This window comes from Anser anser (assembly GCF_964211835.1).
Source record: "Anser anser genome assembly, chromosome: 2".
Classification (NCBI taxonomy): domain Eukaryota; kingdom Metazoa; phylum Chordata; class Aves; order Anseriformes; family Anatidae; genus Anser; species Anser anser.
Window position 1 is genome coordinate 34,547,712 of NC_139721.1, and position 26,671 is coordinate 34,574,382.

The following is a 26,671-nucleotide window of genomic DNA, read 5'->3' on the forward strand; positions in this document are numbered from 1 at the left end:
AGTCTTATAGACACATTTGTGAAAATGGCAGGTGAGAAAAACATTGATTTGATCAGAATCGGTTTTTTTTTTTCAGAAAATGCTTCCTCTGTAGCAATAGATTAGCCAAGTTTATTAAAAGCTAGACTAAAGGCAGGTTCTACCAGTCAAAGGGAAAATGCAGAAACTCTACCTGGGACTGATTCTGCACTCCTCCTCTTGCCCACCCAATCCCAGAAGTGCACCAGCACTAAGGAGATAATGTGCAGTTGCAGGTTTCTGCTGCCATCTGCAAATCTGAGAGCTGCAGTTGCACCTCTCCATGAAGTGAGCTTCAGATTTGAACCCAAACCCTTCCTGCAGGTGCCTGCATGCTGCTGCTGCTGCTTCTCTTACAACTGAGTCATTAAAGTGCCATCTAGGAAGTGAGAGTGTCATCTAGGAAGTGAGGCGCATGGGAAATAAGGAGGTGATATGTGACAGCCAACTTGGCTTTAGTAAGGGCAGACTGTGCCTGACAAATCTGGTGGCCTTCTGTGATGGGCTTACAACATTGGTGGACAGGGGAAGAGCAATTGACTTCATCTACCTGGACTGGTGCAAAGCTTTTGACACTGTCTCACATGATATCCTTGTCTCCAAGTTGGAGACATAAATTTGATGAATGGACCACTCAGTGGGTAGGGAATTGGCAGGATGGTCACTCTCAAAGTGTTGCAGTTGATGGCTCAATGTCCAGGTACAGATCAGTAATGAATGGTGTTCCTCAGGGGCCAGTATTGGGACCGGCACTGTTTAACATCTTTTTTGGTGACATGGACAGTGGGATCAAGTGCACCCTCAGCAAGTTTTCCGGTGACACCAAGCTGTGTGGTGCAGTAGACATGCTGGAGGGAAGGTTTGCCATTCAGAGGGCTCTGGATGGCCTTGAGAGATGGGCCCGTGCAAACTTCATGAGGTTCAACTAGGCCAAGTGTATGGTCCTGCATCTGGGCTGGGACAATCCAAAGCACAAGTACAGACTGTGTGGAGAATGGATTGAGAGCAGCCTTGAGAAGAAGAACCTGGGTGCGTTGGTTGAAAAGAAGCTCAACATGAGCCAGCATTTTGTGCTTGCAGCCCAGAAAGCCAACCGTATCCTGGGCTGCATCAAAAGAAGTGTGGCCAGCAGACCAAGGGAGGTGATTCTCCCCCTCCACTCTGCTCTTGTGTGACCTCGCCTAGAGTACTGCGTTCAGCTCTGGGGTCCCCAGAACAAGGATACGGACCTATTAGAATGAGTCCAGAGGAGGGCCACAAAGATGATCAAGGGGCTGTCCTATGAAGGCAGGCTGAAGGAGTTGGGATTGTTTAGCCTGGAGAAGAGAAGGCTCCAGGGAGACCTTTTAGTGGCCTTCCAAGGGGGGGCTATAGGAAAGCTGGGGAGGGACTCTTTGCCAGGGAGTATGGTGATAGGACAAGGGGGAATAGCTTTAAGCTGAAAAAAAAAAAGGTAGATTTATATTAGATATCAGGAAGAAAATCTTCACTCAGAGAGCGGTGAGGCACTAGCACAGGTTGCCCAGAGAAGCTGTGGATGCCCCATCCCTGGAAGTCACAGAATCACAGAATGGCTGTGGTTGGAAGGGACCTCTGAAGATCAACTAGTCCAACCCCCCCGCCAATCAGGATCACCTAGAGCACATTGCGCAGGATGCATTCAGGTGGGTTCTGAGTATCTCCAGAGAAGGAGACTCCACAACCTCTCTGGACAACCTGTCCCATTGCTCTGTCACTCTCACTGTAAGGAAGTGAAAGGTTAGGTGGGGCTTTGGGCAACCTGATCTAGTGGGAGATGTTCTTGCCCATGGCAGGGAGTTGGGACTAGATGGTCTTTAAAGTCCCTTCCACCCTAAACCATTATACGATTCTATGATTCTAAGTGAGAGACATGAGCTAGGTAGCAAGAGCCGGGGTTTGAGGGCTGCTCAGCTACCTGCAGGTAGGTCCTGAGACACAGGAGGGACCACTAACCACCATACTGCCCCACATTCCATTGCAGGGTCTTCTCCATCAGTCCTTGTCCTAGCAGACGGTATTTCTTTGAAGATCTGGATGCCGTGATGTCTTCTGAATCTCATTAGGCCTCATAAAGCAGCAAATGGTAGCCTAAGTACAGTGCATACCTCTGCAAGGGGAGAAAAGGCACTCAGTATATACAGTAGTACAAGTTAAGCACCAGAAGGAGTTCCTATCTGACATCATTAATTCTTTCATTTTTCTTAGGTTATGTCCAATACCATTATTTCGGTTGTGTTGTAAGTTAGATTGAAACCTTGGCCAATTTATGGAGTCGAGAGCAGTTTGGAGGCATTTATTTTTTCCTGGAAGACAAGAAAAAATATTCCTTTAACTTTATTGACTCAATTTTTAACTATCCAGTATAATCACTCAAAATTTTAATAGCATATCATAATTTATTTATTGCAATTGTTAATCAACAAATATTAATAAGATGTAAACCTTCACTTGGTATTCAGGTATGATAAATGTTTTAGTTCATGTTCAGTTTTAAAGGCTGAACTTCAATTTGAACACTTCAAAGCATACTTTTTTTTTTCTATCAAGCCTTTAGAAAAGGATGGTTTAAAATTTCTTAGGTTGTGTTGTTTTTGCTGTTGTTTTGAATTTTGTAAATCCATTTGCACATCTCAGAAAGCAAGCAGAGTAAGAGATAAATCTGTTCTTTGGGTTTTTCAAATCATGGAGCTAATCCACAATCCATTCAAGAGAACAAAATTTTGGGGTTTACTTCTGTTTTTAGTACACTACACACTATTGAGATGTTAATTTGGACATTGTCACATTTGGTGTTATGGAAGGATGCTTTGGTTTATTCTGGGCTGGGAAGAAAGAAACATTTTTTCATATGCTAGAAGAGATATTAAATGAATTTCCTTAAGCAAATGACACCTATGTGCTTATGTCATGTTGATGTGTAGAAATCTTGCAAAGTCTACATGTTGCCATTTTTATTATTTATTAGGTTATCATTTTCCCATTGATGTCTGCACATGTACTTTCATGTTTGTTGACAGTTAAATGATATCACTGCTTTCTAATTGCTAATAGCTCTCATTACATTTAGTTCTCTGGTATTTGATGGAAGGTTATTGGTATTATACATGGATCTTTCTAGCAAGAGAAAAGCCATGTATGTGCTTAAACAGAGCTAAAGTTTGAAATTTGGCATGTATCTTTAAACCATACAGTACAGTTTTATTGAAACAAAGACACTTATGTCTTACAAAGTTACAAGCAAGCTTAGGTGAGCATAAAGATTTAGCAAATCAGTGTCTTAAACCAATCTCTTAAATCACTGTGATTTATGCTTTTTTTATACATAGTCATGAATTTCTAAACCAAAAGTAAACAGCAGTCTTCAAACCTCTTATTCAGTGTCTCTGAAGTCCAGTTCTCTTACTAAATTAATGGGAGATATTTTTATTGCATATTAACTTCCAGCTATTTTTTCATTGAAGTTCATGTCAAGGCATTTTATGGTACCCATTCAAATTTTGAGAAACCTGTGTTTGGTGGACTTCAGTGCATGCAGACAGGAAGAGATAACTGGACCTGGATCCTGCAACCTGAGCTGTGAGGGTAGGCTCTGACACCAGTACACAACCCTTTTGAAATCAAAAGGATATTAATGGGTACCAGAGTCAACATTTTGGATCTGACTAGGGGTGGTCTAAGCTGAAGGACTGTTAAAGACTCCAGCACTGGCTGACAGGAACTTCCCAGTGTAGGGCCTGCTGAAATGTATTTCATCCTGAACATTCAGCAGATGTTCAAAAGAATTTTAGGCATCCCCATCTTAGATTACAGTAAAAAATATTTGATCTGCCAGTTGTTACTTTATGATGCATACTGTATAACTAGTTTTTTATTTACTTACTGACCAGAGAAAAACAAAAGCCAAGTCCTGGAACTCATCATCTAATAGAGAAAGATTTGTATAAAGCTCCTGCTGTGCTTGGTATACCACATATGCTTGAGGCCAATCCCATAAAAAGACTCAGCATAACATCAATCCTATTTTAATTCAGGCTTTAAGATGCATACATGATATTTTATAGTATTATGGAGGTGAAAATATTGATGGTGTTTCTTATTTAATGAAAGTTTACAACTATAAATAATAATGAGAATTTTATGAGGGAAGAAACTTGCAGGAAAATAAATGCATTGTAGGGGTATCAGTGCTGGTTTGCAGCAGCTCTTTCAGGTCTTAAAGAGGGACAAGAGCCTTATGGTGCCTGAGCTGTACCCAGCTGCAGGGCTGGGTCCCTTTGATTTCCCCCTTCCAAACTGTAGTCACCACGTGGTTCCTGAGACACTTACTGAATTCAAAACCCTTTCTGATGTGGATTAAAGTTCTGGAGGGGGAGCTTTCTTTCTGTACATTTGTTTTTCTTCTTAGTGTGGGGCAGGGAAGCAATTCATCAGTGGCTGCTGGGGATGGTGATGCTCTCCCATACGGCTGCAGCCCGCTGGGGGTTGGTGGAGCAGGCATCTGGGGCTGACACAAGAGCAGCACCAGCGGTGTCCTCACCCAGGGCAATAGAGCCATTGTTTGTGTCCCAGGCACCAGGAAGCATCACTTGAACCATCCAGTCTCTAGCAGGATAATTGTGAAATTATTTCAGGAAGTAGTCATCTGAAGTGGAATACATTGGTGGAGAACACTTTAGGCTACTGAATTTTAGGCTGTTAAATCTACTAAATTTTCCTGGGTGTATCTAACTTAGGTTTTGCTGCTTTCCAGAAGAGCTATTAAAAATCAACCCATATATACAAAGGTACCCTGCTTACAAATACGAAGAAAACGCCATCAGATGCACTAAGATAAATAAGCATTTTTCAGTTGTACTCAACACATTCCATATACTGCTAAATGCTAATTAATATGTTTTAAAATCAAGTTGTGACAGGTAAAAATTGTTTATCTCTGCTTACCCAGCTTTGCTTCAAGTTCATATAGTTTTGTTCTGTTGTGAGTATCATTGTGTCTTCTTGATTTTGTTATTGCATTATTCTGGCATTACTGTTGGAAAAGTGTTCTGCATTGTGTCTTTCAACATATAAATTGGCATCCGGAGTAAGGTGTTTTTTCATTTGTCTGTGTCTGTCTGAAACAGCAGTTTAGCAATACTATCTAGTGGAGTGCCTTGTGTACAGAAATTCCTGTAGTATAAAAAGCAAGACACCCTTGAAGACAGGTTCTCAGAACTTCATCAGGTGAATCTCCAAGGCAGATAAGACTGCTTTAGCCTTTTGTGCGTGCAATTGTGGTACAAGACAGAGGTGCAAGGTACATGATTTTATTTTTTTTTTTAAAGATACTGAAATCAAACTGTCTCTTGTTCTTAATTCTTGTGAAACCATCTTGAAATCCTTATTTTAACCTATTTCCTCTAAATTAATGTTGGGTCTGCAGAGACAAACGTACTGACTGCCCTTTGTGTTCTTTTTTTCTAAGCCTAATTCTGAAAGGGATCTGTCATCTCATGTTCATGGACTTAAAACATAGATTTAATTATGAATAATTGGTTTAGGAATCAAATATTTCTTTGGAAAGGTAGATTGTCAAGTAGGAAATATATGTAGAAAATCTGTATAATGCATTTACTTAAAAAAAAAAAAAAAAAAAAAAAAAACCTACATTAGCAGCCTGGAAGTATCCATGCAGTAAAAGGAGTTTAAGCTTTGTTTACATTTTGGCTGCAGGAGGTGCCTCTCTTTAAGTATTTAGGTAAACAAACCAAAGCTGCTGTTTTCATTAGCATGTAACACAGAGCCCAGTTTCCTTACCTCAGAGAACATTAAACTAAAATTCAGTGGCAGAAAGCAATTTGATCTCTTGCAAATACAAATCTTGATAAACCTTACAGTATGGGGAAAAAAAAAAAAAAAGAAGCACCTTCAAATTTTGTACCTATTGACATTGCTTAATAAAAACATCTCGAGTGCTGGTGCTTCTGGGTGTGTTTCCAATAGCAATGTCATTGCAGGGCTCTGTGGATAAAGTTACCAATCCTTTGAATTCTGACCTTCAGTCTAAAACAGCTTTAGAGGTTACTCTTTTTCCGATTTGTGAGATTGCAGAGAAAAAGTTAATGCTGCTGGAAGGAAGCGGGGGAGGGCAGTGGGCTTGTCAATGAGAACTGGAACTTTGAAGCCATCCGAGAAGTTTTCCCCTGGCCTTGATTTGTAACAACAAATACTGGCAGTCTGATGCTAAGTAATTATATGAAGTTTCAAAATAGAGTATGCAGCTATTGAAATTTCTGTTAATACAATTACTGTAAATAAGATCCAGTTGATTTTAAGGGAAACTATACAAAGTCTGGATTCTTAGGAGAGCCATAGCCATCTAAACCTGAAATCTAGCTTCAGGTGATCATCTATGTCTATGGAGAGAAGAAACCTCAAAATTGGGAGCCTCCCTAAACACATCAACTGGAACTGTCTGTCTGTCTGTCTCCACCAAAGATAAGGGTTGGGATGACTATCTTAAGTTAAATGCTTCATTTTATGTGGTTACAGTCAGGCAAGAGGAATCTAACCCCTGCTGAACAAATGAGGGTCATGGCATAATTACTGTCAAGTTCAAAACAATTTATTATGGTAAATTTCATATAAACAGTTTAATGGAAAAGCAATTGATGAGAGTGTAAAATAAATTGCCCTTGTAATGATTATTTTAACTTAGACTTACACTTTTTCCTTTTCATTACAAGGCCTAAAATGTGGAATATTTATGAACTTCACTTTTAGAAGAGACTTCATCATTCCCGATCATCATAAGAAAAATATTTGTGACTGAGTGTTTCAAGGTTAAGGACGTTCATATTTACTGTATTCAGCTAACACAAGGTTTGTAATTTTATGAATGTGTGTTTATGAATCTTGTCTATTAAGCCATAAATGCAGGCTTTTCTTAGCCATTTGCCAGAGTGAGCTTGGATTCTTGTTCTGTTTTCTTCATAGTTCTAAATTCTTTAATTAACAATTATATTTCTTTATCTCTTTTTGCATTTGCTTTTCCAGTCTTACATGTCAGCAGCTGAAAAATTATGCAATAATTGACACAGATAAGTAAAATACAGTAACGATCTACTGCTCCATCTACTGTTGAACAGTGACATGCATAATGCTTCAGGAAAAAAATACGGAACGCATTTAGGAAATAATAACAAAATAGAATTTGCAACAAATAAACCTATTGTTTCTGTGGTTAGTGAACAAACATATTTTTCTTGCAGAATTAAGAATTCTGAATACTACTTTAAATCAGATCTGAAAAACAGAGGAACTTTCCATTTCCCTTTTCACCTTATACGAGGTGCTGACAAAACTGGTTTTGTTCATGTTAATGGAAAATAGTTGGAGAAAAGACGACTGTCTTTTAGCATTACTGAGCTGACTCATGTTATACAGTGAGCTGTATTTATATCGCTGGCAAAATATAAGTTATTGCTGTAAAAAAAAAATCTTGCAATGATTTGTGAATTCTAACTTTTTTCTAGAAGCACTAAATGAAAGATGAGGAAGGCTTAAATAGTTGTGGGAGTTTGAACTATGGAAAAATTGCATGTGTGTGAAATGATATGTTTTATAGTCTTTACAGAACAACGGTGCTTGATTATTTTGTCAGCTCACTGGTAATCTCTCATTTGTAGTGCATTCTTCATACAACAGTCTTCTGAGGAACTACAGAGTATGGCTTTTGTTGCCATTTAGAGTGATAGCAAGCTGCTTCGCATCATCACCGGTGCATTTGATTTTGCTTGTTCATTTTTGTAAGCAAATTATTATTCACACATCACAGTGAAGGATGATTATTTTCAATTTTTAGGCAATTCTGTTTCCATGCTGAGCTGGTGTAAAATGCTTATGTAAATGAGAAAAATTAGCTCTCTCCCTAGGATGCTCACAGGTTGCAATTTACTCCTTTCATTTCACACACTCTCTTGCAAAACAGCTTATTCACCATATAAAAACAATTACACAGCCTTCAGCAGGACTACTTTCATAAAGAGTTACTAACACATTTATGTATCTTTCAAGCTGAGGTTTTTGTGCAAAGAAGTGACATTCTCACCGACTCTTAGGTACCTCAGTGTTAAAAATCTCCCTGTAAAGCTATTGAACTTTATTGGAAAACAGAAACTAATTTTCAGTAGTTCAATTTAATAGATAAGACGCTGCCTAAATTAAGACTGTTGTAGTTAGAGCTACAACATTACTCTTAAATCAGGAGCAGATCTCAAAACTCTGCCCCCCAAGTGTTGTGGACTCTGGTTTCCCCCATCTTTGGGGAAAAGCAATGCCATCACTTTTGGGTAGAGTGTCTACTTCAGATGATCTGAGGACCAAAAGTGATCAGTATCTTTGTGTGGTACCCATATGTATAATTACCTTGATGAGATTTCTAAAAGAAAAAGTGGTGTGGGAGATGTATGTATTGGAAACATTTAAATCTTACCTTCACATAGAAAACCTTCCCCTCCCCCTGCTAAAATACTTACTTATTCTTCAGTATTTTTTTTATTGTGTATATTTATACTTTACACTGGTTTTGTCTATAAACATATATGTCCTATATATTTTTCCCTGCTACATAATGGTTTTAAGATGCAAACAATTAGAAAAACAAAAAGCAAAAATCAAAACCACCACCACCACCAACAACAACAAAATACATCCATACCAAGATTTTGGAAAGCGAAAAATTGAGGAAGATTAGTGTATTTGCTCTCAACCTTGAGTTTGACCACTTGTGAGGAAAATCTCCACTTTTTTTTATATCATAGTTGTCAAGAATAATTTCAGAATCATATTAAGTCATGAACTCATTAAAAAAAGCTAAAGCAATATCCACTTCACATTAATAAAGACTACTGTTTCCTATTTTAAATTATACAAAATGATCTTTCCATTCATACTGACTTTGCTGACTTAAAATAAGTCTAATTCCATGCAAACTAGCAAAGGTGTCATTTTGGCTAGCTGCTCATGCACACTTCGAGTAAGAACAGTTGTTAGCAGCAATGAATTACTCTTAGACCTTAATTCATTATTAATTTTGTTTTGTGTATCTTGAAAGAATCTAATTAAATTGTCCTTCTCAATCACACTGCTCGTTTCTGGACAGAACAGCTAAAATGGTTCGATTCTGTCACTTTTTTTTGTTTGTTTTGTTTGTAATTACCAAGGTCTTCCTACTTTTTGACCACATGAGTAGCGTGAGACAATAAGGGCTCCTGTCAAATGCTGCAAACTTCTGCTCCAGCCAGGGACGTCTCTAGGCAACAGCTGCTATGTGTAAGATAAAACTTGTATGGAGACATAGGACAGATATTGCCTGTGTCAGAGCCTTCTGACGTTGCATTGCAGTTGTTATGGGAAGAGCTGCACGGAGCCTTCCAGGAGCGACAGGATACACCTTTTGCTTTACACTGGCCTTTCTGTATGTATTTATAATGTTAAATATTTCAGCAGCATCTCCTACTTAGAGACAAACCTTCAAACACTGTTCCATATCCACCTTATATCTATTTTTTCTTAATTATTAGTACATCTGTAATTCTGGCATCTAAGCAGCAGTCAGTATTGCGTTCAGAATGTACCCATTTTACTTGTGCTAAAGTGAGTGTATGACACTGCGTATGGAGTTAAAACCATATTGTGTGAGTAATAGTTGTAAAAATATACCCAACAGCTCATTGTACACTTGATATTATGTAATAGGCCCAGTCCTTCTTATTACTCTTGAGGTGCCAGCTGAGTCAACAGGAATGCAGAATCAGGGCAAATTCATGCTTGATGTAAACAGATACAAATCCCACTGAAATCTCTATTCCAAACCCGGTGTTAGTGTAATTGTGATTTAAAATTTATGTTGGGTGCCAGTGATCAACAACCCAGTCTGTACTGATTTGGTATGCAGTTAGTTGGAAGAACAAAGCAAAAATTAAAAAAAAGCCAGGTAAACAAACGTTTGCTTTATATGCGACAAGCATATAACCTGGTTTCAAATAGGTGAAGTTGAAATAATAATGATAATGATAATAATAATAATAAGCAATAATAAACACTGACTTAAAACAAATGAGGATCTGTTCCATAGTATCAGCTGTATGGTAAGTTCATAGGTTAGACTGTGCCATGGGGTAATGATATACACCAATCTGAAGTCTGATCTTCAGACATCAGATAAAGACCTTTAAGGTACTGTTTGATGGTTGTATAAACACAGAGGACCTCACTTAATCTTATATCCCTTCTCTGTAAGTCTCATTTATATGGCTTCAGTTCCCATACCATCTATGTGCGATACTACAGAAGAGATTAAAAAATTCAAAGTCGATTCTTTTCTTGCAATGCATCGTCAACACCTTTTTTCGGATCATCTTAGCCCCTGTGTAATTTATCCCAAGTTTATCATCACATCATCAAGCTCTGTATGTGTGTGGGGGGGGAAGTCTCCTAGTTTAATTAAATACAGAACATGGGCACACTCCTAAAGTTATTACTTAGACAAAATTCCCATTAGGGACTGCAGTTTCCATCAGTAAACCTTTTTCAGTAAGCTTTACTTTCACAATAGTAAAATTTATTCATATATTTGTGATGTTTGTTTGTTGTTATTAAGGTATATTTATGCAAAAATTCTCATGCAACAGCAGAAGTTGCATTCATTTATTTTTTTTAATAATTTCTGGATTTCCATGGCATCATTTAAATATCGCTGTTTTGGAGAGAGGGTTTTGGGTTACATTTTCCAGTGTCAGATAGTACCTCGCAGCAACAATACCATATTTTTTGAGATTTTTTCAGAAAAAGCTAAGCTTCTGCTTCCTGACAACATGTCCCTGACCTTCTTCATTTAAGTCGTTAGAAGCGGGGAAGCAAGACATATGTCTTTAACTCTATACAGGATGGGGTAGATTTTTATTTTAAATTGTCTTATTTACACTTGTAAACGCTTCAACAGCAAGTATTTTCCAGAGGATTCAGAACGATAGTTCAGAATGGCTGCATTTCCTTGAATTTGATTATTTCAGTGAATTTTACCTGACAAAACTGCCTGTCTCCATAACGAGTAATTTGTAGTTCTTTCACAGTTTAATATAGAACATCATGGATAGTTTTCTTGGCATGAGATCTGTTTTGTGAATATAAAGAAGTAAACGGATTCTGTTTGTCCTGGCTACCCGGACGGGCCCAATAGAAATCTGCTTATTTTGACATGAGTTCCCATATATGGTATGGGACCATCCCGAGATCCCTTTTCTGCACTAAACAAAATGAAATCTTAGGTGCGTTTTCAGCTAGAGGTTGACTTGTAGTTTTGCAAAACGATCTTCTTTCCTGAAGTATTCCCAATGTACTTTCTACAAAATAATGTATCGCTTACTTGGATGTAGTAGCCAGAAGACATTTCTCCTCTAGAAGTATTGCTTTCATTCACAGATTAGTTAATTGAAGGTAAGGATATACTAGCAGTGAATAACCACAGATTTATTTATTTTTTTAAAGAAAAAAGTTGTTTGAATCTATTTATACAAAATAACATTGTTGGTTTGTTTTTTTATTTTATTTTTTTCATTTTATTTAGTACTTTAGACCTGGCATAGCATGAAGACTTCTTTTTTTTTGGTACTGCAAATCATTAGGCTGTTTTCCTCATCATATTTGGACTACGTGTACTGAAAAACTGTAGAAAAATAAGTTACATGAATTGCAAGATACTCTCTACAAAGTGGAAATGCTCCAGAGAGCCCTGGACAAATGTAGTTATTGTGTATGTTATAATGGTTTTTAACATAACGTATGTATTTTTAAAACAGTTCCTTCTGAATTAGGAGCAACTAAAAGTGCTGTAATAGAAATGTATCATAAACCCATTCCAGTTTAATGGCTTACTAATTAAGTTATTTAATTACTTATTGATTGGTAAAAGCTAAGCTTTAAAGAGTTACTGTTACTTAATGCTCAAATTTAACTCTATGCAACCATCTCTCTCTTCTATGGAAATATTTCTAAGGTCTACGGAAAAGGCCTTTGCACAGTTCTAAATATTAAAACTTTAGTAGGCGAGTAGTAATAATTTAAAATACAAATTTGACTGTATTTATGATCGTCTTTAGAAGTACAGATATTTCACGTATCTGCGTGGCTTAAACTGTTTAAAAAGTTCCAGACACTTTATTTAATAAATACCTTCAAATTGGAGAAGGCTGGCTTAAATAGTTTTAGCAGACCCTTTCTTTACAAGGTTGCAAGAATCTCAGATATTTGAGAACAAATCTGTTACATATCCAATCAAAACGGCATGTCCGGACGTGCATGCTGCTTGTGTGCTTAAGAGCCTCTGTGAGTATCCTTATTTAGCTTCTCTCATTGATATAATGTTGGTTTAATTCCAGTTATTCTATTAGGACGGCTTTTGTTTAAAGCCGGCTTACTAGAGGGGACGCAGCGACACACAATTAAGCTATTTAAATGAGGAGGGAGCCGGAGGGGGGGCGGAGGGGGGGGGGGGGGGGGGTCCCATTACTTGCTCGGGGCGAGGTGCGGGTGGCGGCCAGGGGCGCGCAGCCTCCGCGGAGCGGCAGCCTCCGCTGCACCTCGCCCGGGCCGGGAAGGCTGCCTTCAGGGCCGCGTAAGCCTCGCCGCTTTTTAAACCAATAAGGCCGGGAAAAGAGAATAGCTGCGGTTTGCATTACAAAAACAAAAACAAAGCCCAAAGAGGGAAGAAAAAAAAAAAAAGAGAGAGAGAAGAAAAAGGGGAGTGAGGAGGCTGAGCGGGAGCGGCAGCGTGCCCCCAGGCACTGCCTGGGCAGACCTACGCGGCTGAGCAAACAGGCGGCGGGGCCGCAGGCAGCCTCCGCCGAGGCTTTGTCTGGCTGCTTTGCGCTTCTTTTTGCGCTGCTTTGCGCGCCCCGCTGCGCCATGGCGGGAGCGGCGCGCTGAGCCCGCCGGCGCGGAAGCAGCGCGCCCCGCCGCCGAGACTGCGCGCCCCCCCCGGCAGCACCGTGAGTACCAGGCGGGAGGCGCGGAAACGGCAGGAGGGGGAGGAAAAGACAGGAAAAAAAAAAAAAAAAAAAAAAAAGGAAGAAAAAAAGGGAAAAAAGATGAAAAAAAAAAAGAAAAGAAAAAAAAAGAGAAAAAAAAAGGAAAAAAAAAAGAAAAAAAGAAAAAAGAGGAGAAATTAAAAAAAAAAGGAGGAAAAAAGGAAAAAAAAATAAAAATGAAAAAAAAAAAAAGAAAATAGCCTAATTGCGAAACAGCCCCGCAGTCCTTCAGCGGGATTAACCTGGCGTGAAGGTGCAGGGGTGCTTTCTTGCTGCCGGTGAGAGCAATCCTCGCTTATAAATCACTAGGTATGGCACTTAATTTTGGCCGTGTTTCAGGCTGGGGTTTGCAGGCTTGCCACAAAGCAGATGTTAACATGGGTCTATTTATTGTGTTCAGCCAGGTTTGGGGATTCTCCTGTTTGATTTCCTCGAGTGCTAATGGTTCGTTAAATGTAAAGCCCGTGATGGTGAGACGTTACATGCCGGGGAAGGCAAGTAACACAGGGAGGGAATCTGCAGATCTTTCTAAAAGAGACACGAGAGCGTGAGAAAAATAATAAAAAAATTGGAAGGAAGAATGCATGACAGAGATTTTGACAGCGCTTTCTGAAGCAGGAAATCCTTTTGCTTAATGTGTTTAAATTTTCCAAACACCAAGGAAAACACACAGATCCCCACAGGAGAACTTTTCAAGATGACAGAATAAACATCTACACAAGTGGAATATTTGACGTTTATTGACATTTTAGGTGGCTTATTTAGAACTACGGGCTCAGAACGAGGAAGTTATGTGGCTTTTGAAGTTTCACGAAACTTACTTCTCGCTCTTGAGAGATCGAGAGCCCCAGAACATCCCCGAGTCTGCCTTTCTGTAGGTGTTTTGGACAAACACCAATAAGAGGGATGACTTCCTTTTGCAGTGAAACGTTTATTCTGGAAAAGTAAAGGTGTTAGTGCATTTTCAAGTGTTTCTCAGAAGGCTGGAAGGGTTTTTTTGGTGTTATTTTTATTTATTTATTTTTAAGCAAGCATTTAAGAATAATGTGCAAGCAGAAGAGTTAATAGCTTTCAGAGTAAAAAAAAAATAAAATAAAAAAATAGCACATTTCCTGTAGTTTGTTTAAATTTAAACTGATCACAAGCGAAAATTGGGGAAAGAAATGGAAATGGAAACGTTCAGTGCATCCCTGGAAGTTTTGAACATTAGATACCACAGATAAGGAATCTTATTTTCCATCCCTCACTGAGACAGTTTGCAAAGCATCTGCCAGGACGCAGGCTACTGGTTTGACATGTAAAATAAATAATGCCTATATGTCTGCATATATGTGTGTGTGTGTGTGTTGTGTGTAATGTGTGGATATAACACATTATATACTTTTTCAATACACATAACATAAATACACATATGCACGCCCCATTTTACACGTTGCTCACAAGCGCGTGCAGCGCGGTGTTCAGCCAAGCACCTCCAAGCTGCAGGAGTTTTCCCAAGGCCTGGTAAATGAGCAGCCATCCCCTCGGAGGAGCCCAGCGCAGTGACAGACTGCTTGAGTCACGGTTCGCCTTTGGAGTGAGCAGAAAAAAAAAAAAAAAAGAATGAGTAATCATTTTGTTTGAATTTCAATAAGTATGAAATATTTCTTGGGAGCCAAAAAAATCTTGGAGAAGCAGAGAGGCATTCTTAAATGTCTGGTCATAATGGGAGCATTGTCACACTGAGCACTTCTTTCTTAAAAGGGAGACATTGCTTGTGTTTCCAAACGTTTCATTCATAAGTGTGTGAACTCAGTATGCAGGATAGCACTCTCAGAAGAATTTAAACTAGTAATTAAAAATTAAATAGCTGTAATTATCTGCTTCTGTTTTAAGAAGTGCAATTTGTCTTTGAAGTATTTAGCAAAAGAGTTTTGCCTCCTCACTTATAGTCTAGCAATAAGATTATTTAAAGAGTGAAAGTATGATAAAGTTGCATGTGTTGTCAGCAAGGTGCCTTTTTGTAGCCAATTTCTATTTTGGTTTTGGAACGTTTGGGCTGCTGAAACCATTATGTCTGTAGATACTGATTGCGTAGAACTTGTAAGGAAGAAAAGAAGGCTGCTTGAGGAAAAAGTCTCTCTCCCTTCACCCCCTGTTAAAAATGACAGATTTTTTTTTTCCCCTAAGGAGGAATACTGATTTGAAAATTGCTATTGTCTATGAAATTTGTTTCTTTAAGTAGAAATGCACTTTAAGAGAAAGCTCGTGTGCTGGCTATAGTTTTCTGGGCTAACTTCTTATTTTCACTTAGAAAATTTCTTTTCAGCTGGAAAAATGTTTTAAATTATGGCTATTTAAAAAAATTGCTTCTAGCAAGCAAAAATACTGTGGAAAACCTGTAATTTAGACAAGTACCTACATTTTATTTGCTCTGTGCTGCTGAAATTTAGAATCCCTTCCCATTTACAGTTTACTTTTCACAGAACATTATTAACTTTTTGGCTTCATACATGATCTTCTGTCAGATGCTTTTGATTTGTAATTTAGCAAAGTATAATAAACAGTGCAAAAGTCATGAATTTTCCTCCGCATCCTGAGCTCTGTGGTAGGGAAAATGTGATAAAATGTGTACCTTGAGTCTTGTTTGATGATCTCTCAAAGCAAGTTTGCCTTCTGGAAATAATTTCTGGGGTTGAAGAGCATGGTATTAACAGATTTAATGTGGCTATTCAATGGATTGGTGGAGTACTATGTGAGGTTTAACAAAATGAGAGAGACAAATTGAACATCAACAAAACCTACATCTGTGAAGAATTATAAATTTAATTAGAAAAAAGGCAAACTTAAAAGACCTCATTAACTAATCAGAATTTGATGTTACTGATTTAAGATTCTTAAATGGATGAATTTTAAGTAGCCTTGCTATCATTGTCCTTTTTTTTCACGTCATGTGCCCATGTAGTGCAATCCACGCTAAACAGAAAGATGTGAATGTTACTCACCACAATCAAATTATACGCAGTAATATTTTTCATGTATTAAGGAGAATGTGCATGTCATTTATCATATACGGCATTTTTAGTTTAAGCAGAGTGCAGAGCATAAAGGGTGAGTGACAGCTCCTTTTTCTCTTTCTGATTTTTTTTAATGTGCCCCTTTGGACGGGTAAGGCCATTGCATTTTTTTCCAGTTTTTGTTTGATATGTGAGTTATGTTGCAGAACTTCAATTATCCAGAAATCTGTTGGCAAAATGGGAGAATGTACAAGAGCAAGCACACGCCACCCAGAAATGTTTTTATTCTATGAACTAGTCATCATAAGTGTGGTTCCTTACTACATTGTAATTTTGTACTACACATAAAAAACTGAAAGCATGTGAAGTGTAGCATTTTGTAAACTGTAACTAATTTCACTCACATCTGTGTCTAATTGTTGTCTGCATTCGCATTCTTGAGAGTAGATTTATTTTTCCTGGACCACTATGTGGATTCAGCTGACCAGCCTAAGTGAGGATTAGTTGTTTTAAAGTTATTTTGATTAAAGAGTCATTTTTAAATATGGTAACGTGCAACACATGGTTTAAATAATCCTTGAGACACAAAGGAATATATCTAAAGTATGTCTAATGAAAATGAAGATTGTGGATATGAACTTTCACAAATCATAGAGTGTAAGAGGACATATAAGGTATATATTTAGTTCTCTGTGAATGAGTTGGTTTTTTTCTAACTTCTCCCATGAAACCTTAAATGAAATGTCTCACTGTCAACACACGTGCACATTGATGTATATATTTATAAGTGTACGGAAGTTAATATATTTTTTTAATTTGGGTAAATAAAATAGTGAGGATTAAATGTATATTAGAGTTCAGTGAAGTATGAATAATACTGTAGGGCACGTCTGAAAGTATCAGTTAATTGAAACATCTATTTTTAAAGGGAAGTTTTTTTCTATCATAAAAGATACATTTTAAAGTATCCTATGCAAGAGGGAGTGAAGATAGCTCTGTAAGCAAACTTAGTTCTCACCTATAATTTTTTCCAGGTGTTTAGAAGTAACAGCAGAAACATATCCTAAGGCACTCTGCTGCAGTTTTGAGGGTAAAGGATTGAAAAAAAAAAAAAAAACATTAAAACAAAATGCACAGTTTTGAATGTAGCTGCTCATCTAGTTTGATTTGGCATGCTCTGATGTATTGAAAAGCACATTATGCAGTACTTTAAGTACCCAGTTATAAAAAGATTGATGTTTTTTAGTGTGCATTATTACATGCTTCTTGACATCATTTGTAACGTTATGCATTGCCTGGCTGCCCCTAGCAGTTGTTTACTCTTGCTAGTAGTAATTCTGTCTGTGATTAAAAATAACAAAAAAACTACAGACACATAAGTAGGATTTGCTTGGATGATTTTTATGGCACTTAAAATGCCTCATCTCTCTTGCCTTTGCTCTGTGATCACTTAAGAGATGTCAGTTCAGGTTGAATGGAAACACACATGAAAGATTCACAGTGCAGACATTAGGACGATACATACCTTTCCCGGATAAGCTTTTGTGTGCTTTTAGGCTACCAGTATCTAGCAGCATATCTTCACCTGAACTTTATCACCTGCTGACAATCCTTACTGGCTGCACAGAAGAGTCTGTTAGCAGAGCAGCAATGTTTTCCTAATAGGATATGAAAATCTATTACTCACCTGAGTTATAAAAGGAGTTGTTTTATTAAACTGGAAAATTATTGCTGGGCTTCCCAGTGGAACCAGATTCCTTTTTCGATGAGTGAGCTCAAGAGGTAAATGCTGCAGCTTCCTAACATTTATTTAGCCAGAAGTGTTCTTTTAAGTCATTTTATCAGAAATCTCATTAGCGACTGGAATTTTTACGAGTAAGACCTTGTGCAATAACATGTGCTTTATTTTAATTCTCTGCGCTTGGTGATGGGCTCGTTTTGGAGATGGTTGTGTAACAATGTAGCTCGTATATTGGAGATCTTTACAGTAGACAGACCTCCCTCTTGCTCTCCCTTGCCCCCTCAAAAAAATAAAAAATAAAAATAAAAATAGCGTCAGCCTTGCTTTGCCCCTCATTTTTGGAGTGTGGTGACTTGTGGGGTCCCCAGAGGAAGGAGGGCTCAATGGCGAAGAGCGGAGGGAGAGGACGGCCAAGGCGATGAGGGCAAGAAGCTGTCAAGAGCTAAGGGGATGGGAGCGAGACAGAATTCGGGCAGCGGGAACAAAAGGGGAGCTTTAGAGCTGCGGAGGATGCTGGGGAGCTCGGCGCAGAGCGGCTCCCTCCCGCCGCCCTTGGGGGGCTTGCCCTCGCTGGGGTGCGCAGCGGCGGTGCTGGGGGAGGAGTGAGCCCCTCTGCAGCTGTCACGGCCCCTGATGAATCACTGTCCCGGCACTTGGCCGCCGTCCCCAGCGCGGGGAGGAGGGAGAGGGACCTGCCGAGGAAACAACAGGCGAGCCTTCAATTTAAAGACAATATGCCTTTCACCGGCGCCGTGCCCTCCTCCTCTCCTTTTTGGTTTAAAGGACAGAATTGTCATCCGCGGTGATGGTCTTTGTTTAAATTAAGGCCTCGTATGAGAGCGGAGTAATAGAGGCTTCTGTTTGTCTCCCTGGTTTACAGGTGCAGAAGTCCCAAACTGGTTCAGATGTTGCTGTTTCCTCCAGTTGCAGGTAAGGATATGATTGAAAATTGCTATTTTTCTGCAACTTTTTTTTTTTTTCTTTACCTTCAGGTGATAAGTAAATGTTTATTCTTGTTTTCCAAATGGAGCAGAACAAATAAGCGCAGTAGCTTCTCTTTTATGTGTGCAACAAAGTCTGCCAGCTGTGAGCACGTACTGTTTTTCACTAAATTGTTTTACTTTGTGCTAGGTACTGTCTTTTTTAACTCATTGTGGAACCATCTTTTTTTTGTTTTTGTTTTTTAATCTGCACATTAGTTTAAGCAACAAAATACAAAATGAAGGGTTTGTGTTTAGAACTTGCAATAAAATCTCAGTCAAAATATGAAAACTTCATAGGTGAAATTACACTTATGTTTAAGGATATTTATACCACTATGGTGGAAAGATTTTTTTATATATAATTTTAATAAGTCTCTAAAAGAGCCTAAGCATTTCTTTTAAACAGAAAATGTGTGGGTTCATATGCCTTGGAGGCACTGTAACCTGTGAAATTTCTACTTGGAGCAATTAAAATAAGTACATCAAAAACCTTATGAAAAGTTTTAGCTATAAACAAATGAATATGAGGCACTTCATTTATAAGTTTCCCCAACATAATTGAGGGGATATATCATGGTGGTGAGGTCTATCGTTCTTTTTATACAAGGCTATTAACAACACAAATCGGACATACTCAGCTGCTTGTGTGCTGTGTAAATGTTTAATTTTTGCATTGAATCTGAATTGCTCTCTTATTATTTTGACTAAACGACAGCTGCTGAGATACTGCAGAGTGCTAAGGCATACTAACGCCTATATGGATTCACTGTATGTTGGTCATATCCCTTTTCAATTGGGCACGGTTTATGTAATCCACAAAGCAAACAAGTGAGCAGACATAATAATGTTTTAATGCTGCATTTGTTTCAACGGAAACAGAGGAACAATTAAGTAGTTTGCCAGAGTAAACACATACATCAGGAATATCTCATTCCCTGTCAGTAGATGATAGGTTTCAACAATTGCTTCAAGTGTTTTATTTGGTTTGGAGGCCCATTATATTGCCACTGAATGGTAAATCTTGAAAGCACGGTGTTAATTTGTTGTTAAGAGAATATATGGATTCATATAGTGGTGATTCCATCTTTGTGCATATCTTAAAAATAGAAGGCGACATAAATGTTTAAAGTACGGTACTTTGTATCTCCATTTTATTCTGTTAGAAGCTGCAGAAGTAGTTGCCCTAGATGGTCAGTTGTGTGTGGCACGACAAAATGAGTTTAACATTAGAAAAAATCACATCGGGAGAAGCTGTTCATTTTTTACTAAATGTGTTGAGGATGTCAATTAAGAGAGGGCTGCATGTCATACTGGTAATTCCTCTGTAATCCAGATTGAACATGTCACTAAAACTAGACACATCTTGTTTTCAGGTCTATGGAAATGCAGGATCTAGCCAGCCCACATAGCCGACTAAGTGGTAGTAGTGAATCCCCCAGTGGTCCAAAACTTGATAACTCTCATATAAATAATAATTCCATGACACCCAATGGCACAGAAGGTGAGCTACTATTTTTTTAGTGTTTTGTAGTTTGTGCATTCTCCTTGACTGCTCTTGCAGTCAGTAAACTATGTAGAGAAAAATGTTTTACTATTTAAGGTACTACGTGTTTATGTAATGCGGTGTATAAATCTGATGTTCAGTGTTTATCAGCAGTTACTATTATCAAGTTTCAGCAATAGCTTTCATTCCTGTTACATATTCCTTTCACCTAGTTTGAATGGACTGAGCAGGTAATATGTGCAGAGCTTTAAAAAAAATCCATAAAACCTGAAAGGCTATTTTAGTGATGAGGAGAAAGGAAGTGTTTACAGTTGTCCTACTGCAAAATGCAATCTTTCAGTCTTTTTCCCTATATCAGTATTTTTTTCATGTTCTCACTTTTAGCAAGCTCCTAAGGCTATGAAAGTTTTGTCAAATAGGCTAATAAAACTGAGTGTTGAAATTTCCTAGGGCTAGCTTGCTGCTCTGATGGAGTGGCCAAAATTCAAACAGGTGTAGTAATTCAATGGGGTAAACTGATACCTATTTTTCAAGCAGCAGTCAGCCAGTTGATAAGTTATGTTTGTTCTCAGTAGAATACTAACAGCAGAACAACTGAACTGCTTTGTCAGTAATGACATATAATGAAATACAGAAGGATTTATATAATAAGCAGTGAAAATACTCTTTCCTGTGACATTTCTATGGCTATAGCAGGAATGATCATACATGATGTTTGGCTAGCTTTGTGGACAGTGTTTTTAATGCATTACTTGAAATTAGGCATGCATTTTTAAATAAAACTTTTCAATATAAATTTAGAGTTAAAATATTGTTGTAGCAAAGAAATGCCTTTTTTTCCCCTTTTAAAAACTGTGTCATGTTAGTGCTGTCAGACTGTTCAGGATTGTGGACATGCATTGCATTCTTCCAGGAAAGGCACATGTCAATCAAACAGATGTCGTCCCCCCTCAATTCCCCAAACATCTCTGTTATTCATTCTAATTGGAGTCCTCTGTAGTGGGGAGGGTTTATGGGTTATCAGATTAACAGGCTTTTGTGCCAGAGTTGTGTATAATTTACTTTTTGTTATTGCTGTAAAACTATTGCTGTAATCAAAATTTAAGCCATTTAAAAAAAAAAGTATTTTTTTAAAGAATAAAGTACTAAATGTGTTAATGTAGTTTAAGAAGAAAAATATTTCATGTCCACAGGTGAGTCATCTTTGTTTTTAATGCCATTTATATTTTTGTATCATATTATCAGGTATATACCAGTTTTGATACAGGATAAAATTGGTCAACACTTTTGAATTAAAATCTCTCTTACTTGCTAAAGCATTTGCAGTAAACCTCACTAGCTTTTGTACCTTATATGCAGCTTTAATGTTCTCTAGCACAAAAATATGACGTGTTCCTTGAAACACAGAAAGACACCCACCATCTGGCCAGACGTCTTAATAGCTGTTGTGTGTGGGCTTACATTCTGAAAAATTGGGTGCTTAATATTACTTTGTCAGGAAATTAGTTAGATACTGTATCTATTCATGCACTAACCTCATGTAGCAAATAATTCTGGAAATTATATCCCAACTTCTCAGTATGTATTGGAGTTTATTTAAAAAAAAAAAAAAAGTAAATTAAACCAGAGTAACTTATTTTTCCTGTTGTTAGAATTTTAAAGTGCAGGCTTATTGATTTTGGATGAATTCTACCAAGAAAGATAAAGTGTGAAATACATGTTTAACTTCTGAGATGAAGCCAAATGGTTTTCTTTTGTTTGCAATTTTCCCTCAGGTGACATGACTCTCCTCAGCACTGCAGACTGGTTACTAAGTGCTAGCACACAGACCGCTGCAGGTTTGTGGAGCTGTGGTGGACACACCAGAAGTGTGCAGTCAGCATGCGTTGTAAGATGTTGTCCAGAAAGTGTCCTGAGAAATAGTTTGTGCTCGGTGATTCCAGTCAAAACATTCAAAATTTCAAATTCCTGTCTCTGATTGTTCTTACATGGCACATAATGAAAAGTTTTGAAAGAAACATAATTGAATCATTTATTTCTGAATTAGATGTGTTCCAAGAGACAAAATTTGTGAGCCTAAGAATCTAAAGGTGGAATTTGGCTGTTAATCTGTTTTATGTTGACAAAATGTTTCTTTTGGGTTCCTTGAGCTGCTACACAGGCTTAAGAAAAAATCAAGTGTCGGCAGCAAGAGTTTCTACTTTTTTTTTTTTAATGAAGGATGCAATTATTATTTTTTTTTGAGATTCTTTAAGCAGAACCCTGCTGAAACACAAATGACAGACTGTAAGGATGCAGCCATATGGCTTGCCAAGCACTTTTCTTACACCGCTGCGCCTTGGTTTGCTTGTTTGTTGCACGTGGAGTGGAGATGCGGGTTGCTGAACATTCACATGTTAAATATAATATGTGAAACCAATTTCTGATCTACTACACACTCGTTCTCACTAGCATGAAAGAGCCCTCCTTTTCTGGCATAAAGGACCTCCGTGTGAGTGAGAAACAGGGCCTCCAGCCATTTGCATGTTATAAATGTGTTGTAAAGATATGTTAAATTTGATTTGACTATGGGTGTGATTTAGGCAGGTTTCCATACCCCAAAGTACAGGATATGTTCACTAGATTAGGAAAAAGAAAAAAAGGAGGGGGGGGGGGGGAAACTGTCCCAAAGAGTGAAATGGCCCTGTTTCAAACAAATGTACATTAATTCCTCTAAGGCACATTTTCAGACTTGTCTCTTATTGATGTTGTTCTACAAGAGGATGTGGTTGGAAGATAGCTCACTATCATTAGCTAATATTTTTAGCTTCACACTTAGTGGTAAATTTTCAAAGCACTGAATGGGGATCTACGTGTATGATTGAGTCTGAGTTTAATCTCTGTGTGCAGCTTTGATAGAATAACTCTTTGTGTGCTTAATTTCCTCTTGGTAGAACAAAATTGCTGTGGTGTAGAACTGACCAGGTAGTGTCGGCCAAGGAACACAGCTGAAGATTTTTTTTATTATTTTTTTAGGTAACTGTTATGTAGTTCCTTCTCTCTATAGATTTTTAAACAAGGTGGATTTGCAACTTTGCTTTTCAGGTAGCAATTTCTCATCGGGTTTCTTTTAGAACACAGTGATTTCTGTAAATCAAACACTGTTCATTTAAGTTTGTTGCAAACCATGAGATGGTCTTCATAGCTCTGGATACATGCATGGTGAGGGGAAAATAAATCTCCTTAATATCTTGAGTAGAAAAGTCATAACCAATAATAAGTAATTACATTGCTGGTGCTTGGGTGGTTAACTCCTTTTCTCTGGGCCAATTCAGGCAGCATGGTCTTCAAACCAGTAATGGGGAAGTAACAGGGAAATTACAGATCTTGATCAGTCAGAAATTTCTCAGGAACAAATGCAGGAGAGTAACACTAAAATGTTTGGCTAAAGACACTCAGCAAAAGCAGTCCTGGCATGCCACCATGGAGGCTGATGATATAAGTAATGTACTGTTTGAGTTTTCCATGATCTCTTTAAGTGTTGTTCCACGAAATACCCTCTGTTGTAGGCAACAGCAGATGCTCAACACCGTTAAAAATTTGGCCCTGTATGACTTGTCTAAGAAAATCTGTAACAGAGTAGAGAATTGAAGTAAGTCTTAAAACATTCACAGTCGTGTCTTACCTCTAAACTTCCTTTGTCAGTAAATTGCTCTGGTGGGTTGATACTAAAGGACTCCAAGAAACAATAACAACAGAAGCTAAAAATTGACATTTTTTAATTTTTTTTTTATCAGACGGCTAGTGGCTACTCCAACAATGGTGTCTACTTGCGTAGAAATGTATTAAGAGGAGAAAGGCTGAGAGTAATGTAAAAAAAAAAATAAAAAAAAGCTGTTTTCAGCTGAAAAGCTGTTTTCCGCAGTGGACAGCCGTATTCACTTTGTACCTACAGTGATCTTTACTTTTATCTTAAGAACGTAAATCGGTACTCATGGATTACATATAGGAAGAAATATCATGAAGATGTTTTGTTCAACTGGAATGGAAAAGAATAAATGAAGATTGGGAGAAGGAGACATGATTCCAAGCAACTACCAGTCATTTGCATTAAGAGTATAGAGCTGCATCTACCCTTGTTTCTTAGTGTTCAGAAGGATGAAGAGAAGGCATTTTCAGATCAAGTGGGAAGGGAAAATGGATAACAAATTGAAGATCAGATTTTCAAAGATACATAGGAAGGAAGGCTTCAAAGAGAGTTGGACATCAAAATTCTTTTGGAAAAAAAAAGGGCTCTTGCTCTTAAGTACCTGCTGCAACATGAGAATCAGATCCCACACAAAGGCATTCAAATTTCCCCACTATGTGAAGAGGGCTGGCCATTAGAAAGGTTGTCTTAAGTCTAATGAATAGAAATCCATCTTCAGGGTTTCAGAAGCACTGGATAGTATGTTTGCTGGCTAGTTGCTGTATTATAGAATTCAGAAAAATTATTTCACCAATTTCTGAAGTTATGGTGTAGTAAAAGATTAAAATCATTAGAGTGGGTATGTCCTGGTAGTTGTTATGGAACACACTGACGTAGCTTTCTGAAAGTAAACAATATGTTGAATATTCGATGTAATTTTAATGATACTTTGTAGCACTCAAAATAGCCTTTCAGTATTGCAATCAAGCTTTCGCATTGGCAGTGATTTTCTTATTTTTATTTTTTAGTAATAGTTATTTATTTTATGCTGTAGGGTGCAAAGTTTTAGTAGGTGATGACAATCAGACAAAACGTTCCTCCTTTAGGAGGTGCTTGGCTTCTGATATCTTTTAGTTGCTCATTTCTGGAGTTTCTGCCAATCATATATGCTGACATTTCTATACATGTGTTTGTGATAAAGAGCTTGATGGTATAAAAATTTTAATTGATGCAGTGGTACCTCCACATTTGGACACCGTAAAATAATAGACCTATAAGGGTGAATCTAATACTCACATTTCTTTAGAGTATTAGTATCATGAACAATGGATGCTAACTTCTTTACTTCTCACTGGAAGAGCACAAGAAGACAGTTGTGTGTCTGGAGGAAAGACTGCAGTAGTCCCAGGCCAACCAGACTGGTAAAAGTAATCTGGATGTCCGTAGGGACTGGTAATATTCTTCAGCCTGCTGCCACTTACGGAGGATAAAAACAAGATACACATCACTCTGACTGTTTATATGAAGGCAATGGGATAACTTGGACTACCTTTTTCTTCCCTGCTCTTTACCTTTTTTTTTTTCCTGCTGTATTACATTGGCTTCCTTCCAGACTCTTTGTCTTATCTGTGCTTTTGTTCTCCAGCTTCGCCAAGAGTCCTCCTGTCTCTTCTGAGCACTTGTAGAATAATGCTCTATTATTCCTCTTTCCTAGTTTTCTGGCCAGGGAAACAACTTTTCTACTCACTTGTTGGCTCAGGCCACCAATTCCCATTGCAAGGTCTTGAGTGAGGAGGAGACTAGCACAAATAAATATTCATGCATTTATTGGTTTTTCATCATGTATGTGCATCTGGTTTTGGAGGTTTCACCATTTTCCCCCATAACATTTCCCTGAAAGAAAAGATTTCTTTTAAATGAAAAGTCAGTCACAAGACTGGTTCCCAGATCCATTTGAGGGGAAAAATACCCCCACTCCCCTCAGTTCTGCCCCCCTCACCCCCCCCCCCCCCCCAAAAAAAAAAAAAAGAATCTTTAACACAATTTATTTATGCAAGCTGCTCATAAAGACATCGGCAACACCTGCCATTCCTGACTGTGGATGGAGCATGGTTGTGTGAGAACACCCTTTGAGTGTGCCTGGGGGTCCCAGAGCCCTGCTGGCACAGTGACTTTGCTCAGGCCACGGGATATCAAGAGCTGCAGGATGATAAGAACCCATCAAGATGTTCGCTGCTTCACTAAAAACTGTAACACATCCACAATTGCACAGCGTAAGATAGAAATATCATACATATGGGCAGTAATGCAGAAGAAAAGAAATCCAGCCCATTCTTTTGGTGTGCATTCCAGGGAACAGGACTAAGGCGTTTAAGTCTAGACTAAGATCACACCTTAATAGGGTGATATCTGAAAAGCCTTAGCAACTTCAGGGACTTGTGACACTTAAGATGATCTAGCACTTACATTTGTATCTTGTAGTCTTCTGAGGGGTTTTGCTTATCATAGGGGAAAAATAAGCATGAAACTTGGTCACACTTCAGCGTTAGCCATCATCTGGCCCCTGGCCAGTGAGTGCAGAAACTTGGAGAGAGGTTCCTGTGCCACCTGGTTTGATTAGACAAGCTAGGGAGTTTCCTGCTACTGCTGAGTAGAGGGGAACACAGTCTGGTGT

At 38.2% G+C, this 26,671-nt stretch overlaps 1 protein-coding gene across 14 annotated transcripts in view; it reads left to right on the plus strand.

The window, feature by feature from the left end:
* The window catches only part of EYA1 (EYA transcriptional coactivator and phosphatase 1), a 177,995-nt gene that overhangs the window by 71,991 nt on the left and 79,333 nt on the right, over nucleotides 1-26,671 (plus strand). For 6 of the 14 annotated variants that reach the window (XM_083826583.1, XM_083826582.1, XM_083826581.1 and 3 more), the window contains exons 3-4: nucleotides 18,724-18,773; nucleotides 20,200-20,327. In XM_083826583.1, the coding sequence (XP_083682709.1) occupies nucleotides 18,724-18,773; nucleotides 20,200-20,327 (178 nt within the window). Of the gene's footprint in view, nucleotides 1-5,162; nucleotides 6,901-6,926; nucleotides 11,518-12,587; nucleotides 13,068-16,202; nucleotides 18,554-18,723; nucleotides 18,774-20,199; nucleotides 20,328-22,105; nucleotides 22,169-26,671 lie in introns of those variants that run through there. The other 8 variants (XM_083826578.1, XM_083826577.1, XM_083826587.1 and 5 more) reach the window with 7 other exon arrangements.